The sequence below is a fragment of the Anabrus simplex genome, chromosome 1 (assembly GCF_040414725.1).
Source record: "Anabrus simplex isolate iqAnaSimp1 chromosome 1, ASM4041472v1, whole genome shotgun sequence".
In the NCBI taxonomy this organism is placed as follows: Eukaryota; Metazoa; Arthropoda; class Insecta; order Orthoptera; family Tettigoniidae; genus Anabrus; species Anabrus simplex.
In genome coordinates, this window is record NC_090265.1 from 579474094 (window position 1) to 579487080 (window position 12987).

At 39.8% G+C, this 12987-nt stretch overlaps 1 protein-coding gene across 3 annotated transcripts in view; it reads left to right on the forward strand.

Annotated features, from left to right (window-relative positions):
- Positions 1–12987, forward strand: part of LOC136870347 (probable tubulin polyglutamylase ttll-15) — a 105831-nt gene that overhangs the window by 24772 nt on the left and 68072 nt on the right. For all 3 annotated transcript variants that reach the window (XM_067144912.2, XM_068225081.1, XM_068225080.1), the window contains one exon: positions 2760–2879. In XM_067144912.2, the coding sequence (XP_067001013.2) occupies positions 2760–2879 (120 nt within the window). The remainder of the gene's footprint in view (positions 1–2759; positions 2880–12987) is intronic.

Here is a 12987-nt window from a genome sequence, read left to right on the forward strand (position 1 = left end):
GCTTAAAAATTTTCAAGTTCTTTGAAATCATTTAAGAAAAGTCTAGATAAGCAGTTGGTAGGGAATCTGCCACCTGGGCGACAGCAATAAATGTAGATTGATGTGATTTGGATTGATTTTGATTTATTGGATTGATTGATTGATTGATTGATTGATTGATTGATTGATTGATTGATTGATTGAATGCAGCACAGTGCAAAATCGCGTGCACAGTGGTGGACTGATTTCAAAGTGACCTGTGTCTAAAGTTTTGTTTTTAAACCACACCATAGGGGCAGCTTAAGTGAGGTAGGCAACAACTCATAGCCCAGAGCATCAGGAACAGTGGACCATATGCTCTTTCCTTATCATGTCACCATAAACTTGCACCCACGCAATAGAAGCATTAGCATCTAAAGACAATTTGGTGAGATATGGAACAAGTCCTTCGTCCTGGATCACTGTCAGCAGTAAGGGGGTTCCATCAGTTTTTAGGGTGGGATTATGTTTGATTGACATGCACCTCTGATTTCTATCCAGGGTAATACGACTAGTCAAGTATACAGAGCTAACATCCTTCATGCTGTAGTTACAGGATTTGCTGCCACTGTGGGTGAGAGTTTTATACAAGTGGATGCTTGTGCCTATTGAGCCAGAGTGGTCAATCAGTTCCTTGACATGCATAGCATACAGCAAATGGTGTGGCTGGCAAATTCTGCATCCATGAACTGTGTTGAACGTGCATGGTGTATACTGAAGAGAGCAATTGCCCACCATCCTGATCCTCCTGCTCGTTGAGGCCTTTCTTGAATGAATAAATAAATAAACAAATATCAGCAACTGACTGAAGCTGCTATTCAAGAGTGGGCTAATCTGCCCCAAAACAAGTTGGATTCTGTGGTGCTGAATATGCCTCTTTATGTTCAAGCACATCTTAGGGCCCAAGTGTACATGGTATTGATCTGCCACACAATGAACGGCAATTTTGTGTTCAAAATCCCACGTTACCAACTTTGTGCTTGTGTTGCATTTCTGTTGCTTCTGCATAGCTGACTGCATGTTGTTTTTCCTCGTATATACTCATAATGTTTAATATAAGGCGTGATCAAAAGTTTCCGTTTGAGGGTGTTGCTGCAACGGACATGCTATATAGCGCAACTCTGATGTGGGTATATAAGTACCGACATGTAGGCGAAGGGATTAGTGTGGCAGTTGTGTTGTGCTGAGGTTCACGCGTTAGATGCGGCCACGTGAACTATGTCAATGTAATTACCAAATGCGCCCAAACAGGACCAACGTGTTGTTATTCTATTCTTGACTGCCAAAGGACGAACTCCGGTGGACGTCCATCGGAGAATGAAGACTGTGTCTGGGGCAGCATGTCTGTCAAAAACCACCGTTGTGGAATGGTGCACCAAGTTCCGTGTTAGTCTCGTTTTGACACAAGACACCGGTCAATATGGGAGGTCAGTCTCATCCATTACGGACAACAAAAAACGGGCAGTGGATGAGGCAATAACGCCCTGTAGTCCTGATCTCTCCCCATGTGATTATCATGTCTTCAGTCCGCTCAAAAAGGCGTTGAAAGGTCGACGCTTCCTGTCAGACGAGGATGTGCAGCAGGCCGTTACTGACTTCTTCACCCAGCAGGACACGGTGTTTTACCACATGGGAATCTTCAACCTGGTATGTGGGTAGTGTGAGCGCCTCAGTGCTCACGTGATTTTGCCTGATTGGCATCCCAATTCAGGACTGTACGGCCATCGAAGAGAAACTTTTTGATTGCCCCTTGTATACAAGGGTCGAGTCATAAGTCATGGCAACTATTTTTTTTCTCGTGAATAGGAGACAACACGGAAAGTCTAAGATATGCATTTGGAAATATAGGGCATATACTTATGCATAGTGCCTGAAGACAAATTCTGACTTCAGGAGATTCTCGTAGGAAAGTGGCCATTGGTAAACATTTAGTATGGTATAGACAGCAAATACACAAGACTATGTACAAAGGACAGGTCTCCACTGGTTACAGACCTTCGAAATAATCACCCAAGGTTTCCACTGTGCGTTGCCGGCGGTGGGGCAGGCGCTGAATACCATTCGCTGCATGTGTATCGCTAACGCCACCTCGCCACTGTTCTATAGGGCATGGCATACACACCTAATGCTTCCCGCAGCCCTGCGTGGCATTGGCGTGCATTTCTGACGCGGAAAACTGCTATTTTAATATACGATCGTTGCCTTTGCTTGTTGACTTCCATTTTGTGACGCTCTCACTCACACACTGAACTTGGGGACATGCTTAGACCCACACTGTTATTTACGTACACCTTCTAGTGGCATCATACGCAAGTACATACCATTATTTTCCAATTGCATATCTTAGATTTTCTGTGTTGTTTCCTGTTCATGAGAAAGAAAATAGTTGCCATTACTTATGACTCGACCTATGTATGTACATACACATAGCAAGTTTTAAAGTTAAATATATGCTGTTACAGATATCCCAGTAATACAGATTATTAAGCTGATTCTTGGGGATGATAGCTTAAGGTGTCTTAAGCTTTTGGTTACTAATAATGGTTTTTTGCCTCTATTTTGACAGTTCTTTTAAATATGCTAGATGTCTGAAAATTTGTTGAGCTGGCAGCTCTGGAAGTCTTACATTGTGACCATATAATGGTTTATATTAAAAATTCTGGTTAAATTAATGCTTATTCCATAAACTACTCTGAGAAAAAGAACTGTGCAAAAGAGAATGGTTTTGTATGTCGTTGCAGGTAAATCATTTCCCAGGATCTGGTTACATCACCAACAAATTGGAGTTGTCAACATCACAGCTGTCTCACGTGCCCAAGGCTTTCAAGATCCCTCAGGATAAAGAGCTGCTGCTCAAATATGTATGCATTTTCAAATATGATAGTAGCATGCATGTAAACTAAATTTAGGTGATCCCAAATGGGTTTGTGAGTTAATCAGCTTCGTGCAAAGATTTTTTTTTAAAATATTGGTTTTACAATCCACCAACTCATGCAAGTCCTGCTGTGATGATGAGATACAACAGGACTAGGACTGGGAAGGAAGCGTCCGTGGCCTTAGTGAAGGTATATCATCATCATCATCATCATCATCATCATCATCATCATCATCATCATCATCATCATCATCCTGCCAGGTTGGGATGTTTATGGCACCTTTTCATCTTCCTCTATCCATCCGCCATTGTTCCTCCTTAACTGTGTTCTAATCCAGGTTTCTTGTTGTTATACTATTCTTGATCGATTTCAGCCATCTTAGTCTGGGTCACCCTCTTTCCCATTAATGTTTATTTGCCTGGTGTAAAAATGGGAAATCATGGAAAACCATTTTCAGGGTTCCCAACAGTGGTGATGAAATCCACCATCTCCCAAATACAAGCTAGTTGCTATACGTTCTGAACCATGCTGCTGACTCACTTGACTTTCTGTGAAGTCATTTACCTTCATATGCTATACACACCTAAAAGAAAAGCTACTGTAAATACCGAGCAAGTTGGCTGCGTGGTATGAGGCTCAAAGCAGTAAGTTTGTATTTGGGAGATAGTGGGTTTGAACCTTGGCTTCAGTAGTTCTGAAGAGTTTCCCATAGTTCCCCATTTTTGTACCAAAAATGTTGCACTGTACCTTAAATAAAGCTATGGCCGCTTCCTTCCTTCCCAGTCCCAGGCCTTTTCTATCACACCTTTGCCACCTTAGTTAATGTAATGCTAAACCACTGGAGAGGAAGAAAACAAAACATTCCTCGTCTTTGATATTCTCTTCATGTCTTGGGAAACTGTGTGGCAGAAACAGTCTAAAATGGATTATTAACTTTTAATGCCTTGATGCTACTAGCATTCAGGTATCATCAAATCTTGAAGCTTTCCTCATTGATGTATTGAAATCAGATGCATTACAAGATGTTTGCAAATATGTTTCTTCAACATTTGATGATTCTCTGGTCCACAGATTATACAGCAGATATTGTGTTTTACTCTATTTTGACATTATATGTTGATTATGATTGTTTTTATTCATTTAGTATTACAAAATTTATTTTTAATATGTGTTGCTTATTTCATGTGAAATTAATTTCATTATGCTCGGTATTGACAATTATCACTATTAACAAAGATTGGAGAGTCCACCTATTCAGTATCTTAAATTATGTGGGATAATATTATTTATTTAATCATTATATATTAGACTAGTTTCGACCCTTCCAGTGGGTCATCATCAGCCTCAGCTGCAATTGGAAACAACATTTTATGTAATTTACAGTCATCAGTATTCGATATATCACATTGGCATGTCTTGATTCACTGATGTAACATGTTTCGATCATATGATCTGTTTACACTGATGTCACTTGCACATATGAATCACATGTAATTTACAGTATTGAATTAGTGGACCCTCCAATCTTTGTTAATAGGGTTGTTTATTTGTCAACAAAAAGGAATATTTTTCTGTTTTTCACTGTCACTCCTTAGCTTAAGACTTAAAAAAATTCTTTAAAGCAGTACACAGGTCATCAGTGCTAGGTAGCTTAATTTGTTAGGTACTCTCTTCGTATGCATAAGGTTATGGGCACAATTCATGGCATGATCAGTTGTCCCTCAAGAATGCTTAAAAGTTAAAGATTTGTGTTCGTTAATTAATAAAATAATTAGTCCCTATGGACTGTACAATTATGTATCGGGATTTAAGCTGACCGTATGGGATTTTCGTTTTTTTGTACTATCGTAAGCCATCTCTTTTTGGTTTCAACTCAGTTAATTTATAACTGTTAGGTTCTTCAGTCTGCTGAAACTAATTTTGAATAATAAATTTATAAACTAACTAAAGAAAGAAAGAAAGATAGAAAGAAGGTACCAGAAGGTAACTAGAAAAAGAAACAGCTTAATGAAAATAATAATAATAATTTCGTGTTTCTATTACTAGCCGAGTGCAGTCCTTGTAAGGCAGACCCTGCGATGAGGGTGGGCGGCATCTGCCATGTGTAGGTAACTGCGTGTTAGTGTGGTGGAGGATAGTGTTATGTGGGGTGTGTGAGTTGCAGGGATGTTGGGGACAGCACAAACACCCAGTCCCCGGGCCACTGGAATTAACCAATGAAGGTTAAAATCTCTGACCCGGCCGGGAATCGAACCCGGGACCCTCTGAACCGAAGGCCTGTCCGCTGACCATTCAGCCAACAAGTCGGACTTAATGAAAATTGAATGACATGTTTGGTTCTTGAAATAATATAATCGGATTCTATCAAATCATACTCAAATATTTAGAAAGTTGTAAACATTTATTCTTATTTCTGTTTAAATACTTATTAACGTTCAATCTTGAACTTATCTTAATGAAGCCCTGTTTTCTCTCCACTCCAGCATAGAATGTGAGGTGTTTAAAAACCGTTGCTTTGTTAATTGCGCAACTCCAGCTGGCTAGTCAGACCGTTGCCTTCTGTTACACCATGCCTCGCCGCCCTGGCTAGGTCAATGACATACTGTATTTTACGTTTAGGTGTTTTATTATTAGTGCTCCCCATCTTCTCCTTGTTGTTGTTGTCATCTAATTAGTGACGCGCATGAATGGATTAACGAGATTCCCACTGTCCCTATCTACTATCTAGCGAAACCACTGCCAAGGGAACGGGCTTGGGAGAATTAGTGGGGAAAGAAGACCCTGTTGAGCTTGACTCTAGTCTGGCATTGTAAGGAGACATGAGAGGTGTAGCATAAGTCGGAGATGGCAACATCGCCGGTGAAATACCACTACTTTCATCGTTTCTTTACTTACTCGGTTGGGTGGAGCGCGTGCGTCACCGGCTTTCAGCCCTGGCGTCACGGTGTACTCGAGCCAAGCGTGTTAAGGATGCATTGTGCTCGCGGACCCTCGTCCGTCGTGTCGTCGTCGTGCGTCTGGAATTCTTCCCTGCGCACGCGCGTGCGGCGGTGTGACCGCGGCCGCGCAAATTACTCCCTCGCGTGATCCGATTCGAGGACACTGCCAGGCGGGGAGTTTGACTGGGGCGGTACATCTGTCAAAGAATAACGCAGGTGTCCTAAGGCCAGCTCAGCGAGGACAGAAACCTCGCGTGGAGCAAAAGGGCAAAAGCTGGCTTGATCCCGATGTTCAGTACGCATAGGGACTGCTGCTGCCTTTTCTATTCTTCTTTTTGTTCGAATCAGACGTGCTTGGAATACCATTCAGTATTTGCCGAACATGTATGTGTCAAAATAAGGGGCAAATATTGGAAGCCATTTGACAGGAGATCTGCAGCTCAAGAGGTATCAACACAGCTGGACTGCTCCACTTCAAAATCTCTCACTGCTTGAATTTGAATCTGGTGATGTTACGTGTGTTGATATTCATGTTCAGTTTTAACAGCGAAGCATATTCTCTTCAACATTATGATATTGCATGGGTTGAAACATGTATGTTTAATTTGAACAGAAAAGCGTATATTGAACTGTTATGTAACAGAATCCAGTTACTTGCCTATTACATTTTGAATTTCTGAAGATTTTCTTCAAATCCAAATTTATGAGGAGATGAGTACCTATGATGCTGTAGTAGTAAGTTATCGTCATTTGAAACAGAGTATTAAAAAACGTTTGCTTCAAAAGTGGACAACTGACATACTGTATATACACGAATTCTCTGCACCATCAAATAATCCATTCACTGTAATGTTTGAGAGAGTTTTTTTAATGGCTTGAATTTGTGTTTTACTTACAGAAATTAATCCTACATAATGTTGTACTCCAAAACTGAATAAATATTTTTTTTAAAAGGAACGCATCATAATCTTCACATGCTGTTACAGAAGCATCTGGTACTCTTACCTCCAAAAGCAAAAAGATAATATGCAAATTACAATTTTTATTAATTTAATGTTAACGTGTGCAGTAAAATATTAAAATCAATAATTGCACGCTCCCTTACCTCTATTTATCATAACTTTTGCCATCATCACTAGCAGAAGAACCATATTTGTTTTCACCATCTTCCCATAGAGTGTCATCTTCAGTTACATCAGGTGAATTCACAATAATCCATTTTTTAATGTCTTCCAGGTCATCACTTATCAAGGGACTATCTTTGGAATTAAGAGCACTATTACTCAAGACATCTACAGTAGAACCTTGATAATTTAAAACCGTTTAATTCACAATACCGCCTAATTCGAAGTATCTCTCATTCCCGGAAACACGAGGTATGGTTTTTCATGTTATTTAAATTGTTTACCGTAATTCGAAATACAGATAATTCGTAATTTGAAGAACAACGTTGGTCCCAGTATTGCAATTCAGACTTTTGATTCAAAACTCTCCTTCATTTTGTTAAAAATGATATTTTACTGCGTAATTTGAATTAAAAATTCTCCGTGCCACGATAGTAGAACGCGTCTTCCGAAACATGCAGGGGTATCTTTCAGAACTTTGATTTTGGTGTTTCTACAGCATGCTTCAGAGTTGCCAAGTTCTAGTGAAATCATAGTTCTTTTGTATTCTTGTAGTTAATAATTTTACTTTCAGTTTTAGTGTGTAGTTATAAACTTCGAAGTGATTATATTTTATTAATACTGTGTATTAGTTTATTGCTACGGTATTTTAGTTTAGGGCATGTGTGTTCCTTTTTTGTGTTGTGACGTGGCTAAGCATCAGTATTCTTCCAAGACACTGAGTGAGAAGTTGAAACTTATCAGAGAGCTCGACAAAAGACAAAAAATGAAAACCGAAATAGCTAAAGACTTGGGAATTCCTGTGTCCACAATTTCAACGCTTTTAAAAAATCATGAGAGCACAGTAGCTCAAGAAATGCAGGGTGTAGATACAGCAAAGGGAATGCGCATTCAAGGAGCTAAAAAGGCTGATTTGGAAGTGGAATTGATCGAGTGATTTTGGCATATTTGAGCGAACAATATCCCTGGTGATGGCGAGATTGTTAAGGGGAAGGCAAATGAACTGGTGCTAAAGATGGGGCTTGTGTTTCAGTGTTCAAACGGGTGGCTTCAGTGTTTTAAGGAACAGCACAATATCACGTGGCAGGCAGTGTGCGGAGAAGCAGAATCAGTGAACACTAGCGATGCAGACAGTTGGCAAGAATGCGGGGCTCACCTAATCAGTTCATATGCACCGAACAGTATCTTCAATGCAGAGTCCAAATAAACTTACGGTTTTAAAGGAGAGAAGTTTCGTGGCGGGAAGTCTTACAAGGATAGGGTCACAGTCTTGTGTTGCAGTGCGGGCGGAAGTGAGAGACTTCCTCCCCTCATCATAGGCAAGTTCGAGAAACCACGATGTTTTAAGGGCATCAGGCACTTTAGTGCAAATACAAGCCATCTAAAAATTCGTGGATGACAGGCAAAATTTTTGAGGAGTGGCTGGTATGCCTTAAATGCAAAATGCCATGCCAGGACAGAAAAGTACTTCTGTTATTGGATCAGTGCACTGCACACAAACATAATTTAATTTTAAAACATGTGAGTCTTCTTTTTGTGTCGGCCAACACTACGAGCTACTTGCAGCCCCTAGATCAAGGTATACTTTCATCTTTGAAACATGCCTACAGAAAGCGACTGGTGTGTTACTTTCTCTGTGAAGCTGCTAGAAATATTCCGGCGGGAGAAATACGCAAGTGGAACGTGATTATTGTAATGCAGAGTGTGACAGTTACGTGAGCGCTATTCCTTCATTAACAATCAAGAACTGCTTTGTCAAGCATGGTTTTGGTTTGTTAAATGAAGTAGAAGAAGACAGCAAAGATGAATGGGAGGAGTTGTGGCAAAAGTCCGATGTCGGTATACCTTTCGCCGAATACATTGCCATAGACCATGCGGAGACTACTTCAGAAGAGCGGGATCCCAGCATGATGATGATAATAATCGGGTGTGATCACGTGACGCCGGAGAGGGATGCAGCTACAACTGATGTTGAACATGACAAAGTCACGGTGCAGGCGGCAACTATTCCATCAAAAAGTGATGTACTTGCCTCTTTAGCCATGTTTGATTCTGTGATAAGTGCAAGTGATGCTGACGACGCTACAATTAAGGCTATGGCACATATGGAGCACTTCTTAGCTAGTGTTTATATAAAAAAATGAAACACCTCCCTTACATTCTTTCTTTAAAGGTAATAAGCGTAATGTGTGACCAAAAAAAAAAAAACAACCTTCTGGAGCATTAAGCATTTGCAAACTTTTTAGGTACTGTACAACGTTATTTATTATTCTTGATATTTGTGTAAAATATATGTCTGGGTTTTTAAAGTTATTTTGTTGGTGTCATGTGTTTCCAGTTTGGGCAGTCTCGTTGACTCCCCTTTGCAAGGGCTTTAAATTGCGTTGTGCATATACAGTAGATAATTCTTTGAATCGTTTTTATTTTTTCCGGGTGTGAGATTACGTTTGACAGTATGGCATTACAAGTAACAACTCTCATTATGGCATTATCCAAGAGCACTATTTCAATAAATGCACCTTGTTGGATACATTTCTGAAATACATTTTTTCCTGCGGCATTTAAGAGGTTTAACTGTGAACCAAGGTGATTGCATGCATTAAAGCATCTTAGAATATTTTGTGATTTCAGCAAGGGCTGACATATCTGAATTTCGAGTTGGCGGTGGTTAATTTGAAATCACATAATTTGAAGTCCAAGTTTAGCATCCCAGTGACTTTGAATTAATGAGGTTTTACTGTGTTGGTCAAAAGCAAAGAAATACTCTCATCAGAGAGCCCTACTTTATCGCTTGTCACCACGATCGGTTTTCACATTACTAAAATTGGTGACTTTTAATTTACTCGAAGAAAAGGAAAAGATCTGTTGAGAGAGTTGTAATATCTACCAAAAGGAAGAAGAAACAATAAATTATCTCTATGTTAAAGAAATTTTGATTTGGTTCACAATCCCTATGACAGACAAGAGGAGAAAGAGAAGTATAGTGATTTCGGGAGAGATGGCGCACCGGGTGAGATGGCGCAGGTTAGGCCAGTGCAGCAATCGCGCACTAGATCGTTCGACCACTGCTTCTCGTGTGTACAGTGTGAACGTGAGAACAAAAGCTATCTGTTGGATGTCACATAGTGCGATTAATTTCACCTGAAATCCTGGATATTTCTGGCAAGTACGTCTTCTCTACCTTCAAAGTTTTGCTACGGCATGATATAAGAGCCCACTGACTGAGTTGTTCGAGCTAAATTAGGCGGGTGACTAGGTTAGTCAACGACGTGAATAGGGACTGGACGGACTGGATAACACCAAGGTTATAGGCCTCATGATCGGTGCAAGAGGAACAATTCCTAAGTTTTTCGAAGAATTCTGCTCAAGATTCCAACTATCAGAGTCGTTGATGAAAAATATGGTCCTCAAAGGCTTGAAAGGTTCATTATCCATACTGAGAAGTCATTTATATAGTTGTGCCGTGAAGATTTTCTTTCACTCCTCGTTTTATTTTATCAGTGTAATTGTGCTTGCAAGCTGTTTTAATTCAGGTGTTATTTATATATGTTATGTTGTATTATGTTTTTGCATTGCCCTTCCTTAAATAAACGTTGTCCTCATGCCCTCATGGCCCCAGGATAAAGGGAAGTTTCTTCCCGTCCTGGGGTATTTTCTATCTTATGTTGGCTAGCCTTCTCTTGCCTGCACGATCTGGTGAGAAAACTCCCCTCCCCTTTGAGTGCGCGCGCGCCTCTCCCTGCTGGGCAGGCGAGCGCTCGCTGGACCTTGCCATCATTCTGACTGACTTACTCGCTTGCTGCACATTTGCAGCCGGTCCCGCTGCGGCCTCAAACCGAGGACTTACCAGACGTGGAGGTAAGACGTTAGACAGTTACCCCCTTGTGTAGCGCGTTATGAAAATTGAGGAAGCGGATTGCAATCTTAAAGAATTTCATGTTAAAGCTCTAGTTTACGTAAGGTTTCAATAGGTCCTCGCCCCGGACAAGTTTTCACTCAAGATATAGTATGTATGATAGAGGTATTTTAAGGTCTGTAGACCTGTGCTTCTTTTGCTATGTTGTCCTTATGTATGGGACAGATCACGTTTAAACAATGTTTTAAAATTGTATTGGCGTAAACTATTCCGGTCTCAGAAGTTCAAAGAGTTTTGGTCAATGTGTGTAATTATTGAGTACGAGAGGGTACCAGAAGGCTATGATGTATTGAGCAAGTAGTATGTGTTTAAAGTTCTTGCTGTTATGTACGACACTTTGGTGGCAAACGCTTTTGCGTAGTTTTCTAAGTAAAGATTATACTGGTATGATCTAGAACCTGTTGGTACTATTGAGGAGACTGGCATACCAGGAGACCCTAAGTTGGGTGTTTGTAAAGTAAATGATGTATTGTTTACAGGGCTAGGCCCCGGTTTCTAACGAATGTTATATTAATCAGTAAATTGTGCTGGTCACTTGTATTTAAATTCTTTTAGAATGGTACTTTAAATTGGGACATGTCCCTGGTGTTGTTAAACTTTGTATACCGAAGTAACGCAAGCTTCCATTTATATAATAAATTGTTATCTGGCAAACTTATCATGCCTTTACGCCCCATTCCCTTGGCCCACCGCTTCTTTCTTCGAAAGCTACTGGGTATAAACCCAGTACAATAGTAATAAATATATTTAGTATACTTTATTGCTATGGACAACCTCCTTATGGGGGAAGTGTTTATTCTCAAAATAAATGAATATGTGTATATATACTCCTGTATTAACGTATGCATCAGAGACTTGGACTTTGACAGGAAGAAATGAGAGTAAAATGCAGGCCAGTGAGATGAAGTTCCTGAGGAGTATGGTAGGGAAGAAAAGGAGACAGAGCAAGAAATGTTGAGGTCAGGAAAGAAATAGGGGTAGAAAAACTGAGTGATAGGATGGAGAAGAATAAATTGAGATGGTTTGGACATGTTGAGGATGGAAGAGGGAAGGATACCAAATCAAATCTTGGAGGCTAAGATAGAACGAAAGAAGGCAAGAGGGAGGCCCAGAGCAAGATGGATAGACTCTGTCAAGAACAGTATAAGAAAAAGAAGGCGACTGTAATACAATTAATGAAGAGGAGTGGTAGAAAGAGAGGCAATGGTGGAGAAGTGCCATCAACATCCCGACCTGCCAGGAGCTGGACGAGGGGAAATGAAAATGATGGTGATGATATCTAAATATTACAAAGTTAACTACTTCTTTTAAAGTTTAACTGTGTAATCAATTACAGCTGTGGAAATTGGTTTCTGACTCCTCCTTCCTTGGATAATCCTCATTCCAGTCATCATCATAGTCTTTCGTCCTCAGTAAATGTTCCTGATGGTAATGATGTAATTTCTTTTGATAAATATTTCATAATCTAATTCAGCATTTCACAGAATGGGGGGCCTGGCATGCAGGAAGGTTGTGGTGTCATATAAATAAGGTTGTGAATAAAAATAACAGGTATGAAGGGAATAACAAATATTTTTTGAGAAAAATGAACACATATCAAAAACACATATCTTGAAAAACATATTTAAAAACACACAAAAACACATTCCTATGAACACATTTGTTTTACAATCCAAAATGCTATTTTAAAAAATGCATGAGTTAGTTGCAATTGTTTTGTTCTTGTAGGGCTTACATAGCTTACTTTTAACAGAATGCATGTTATCATTCTGCCTTGCTTTACAAATAGAATCTTGTTGATTTTTCAAATTATGTATTGTACTTTTCTTTCAGAAAAATTTCAAAGGTTTGTTTTCAAAGATAGGTGTTTGGTTTTCAATTGCTGATCTAACATCAATGGCTTCATACTTTCTGGAGATAGGACTTGAAAGCAAACAAGATATTTTGGCATCTATCTGATGAAATAAATCCATATACAGGGTGAAGCTGAACTCCACCTACAAATTTTTGGAGGTGGTTCAGAGATACCTTCTAGGTATATTGGTAAAAAGGACCTGTGGTCTCCGATTGCTTGTTACAGAGTAATTTCATTTTATTTGTTGTGTCAGTTAGCT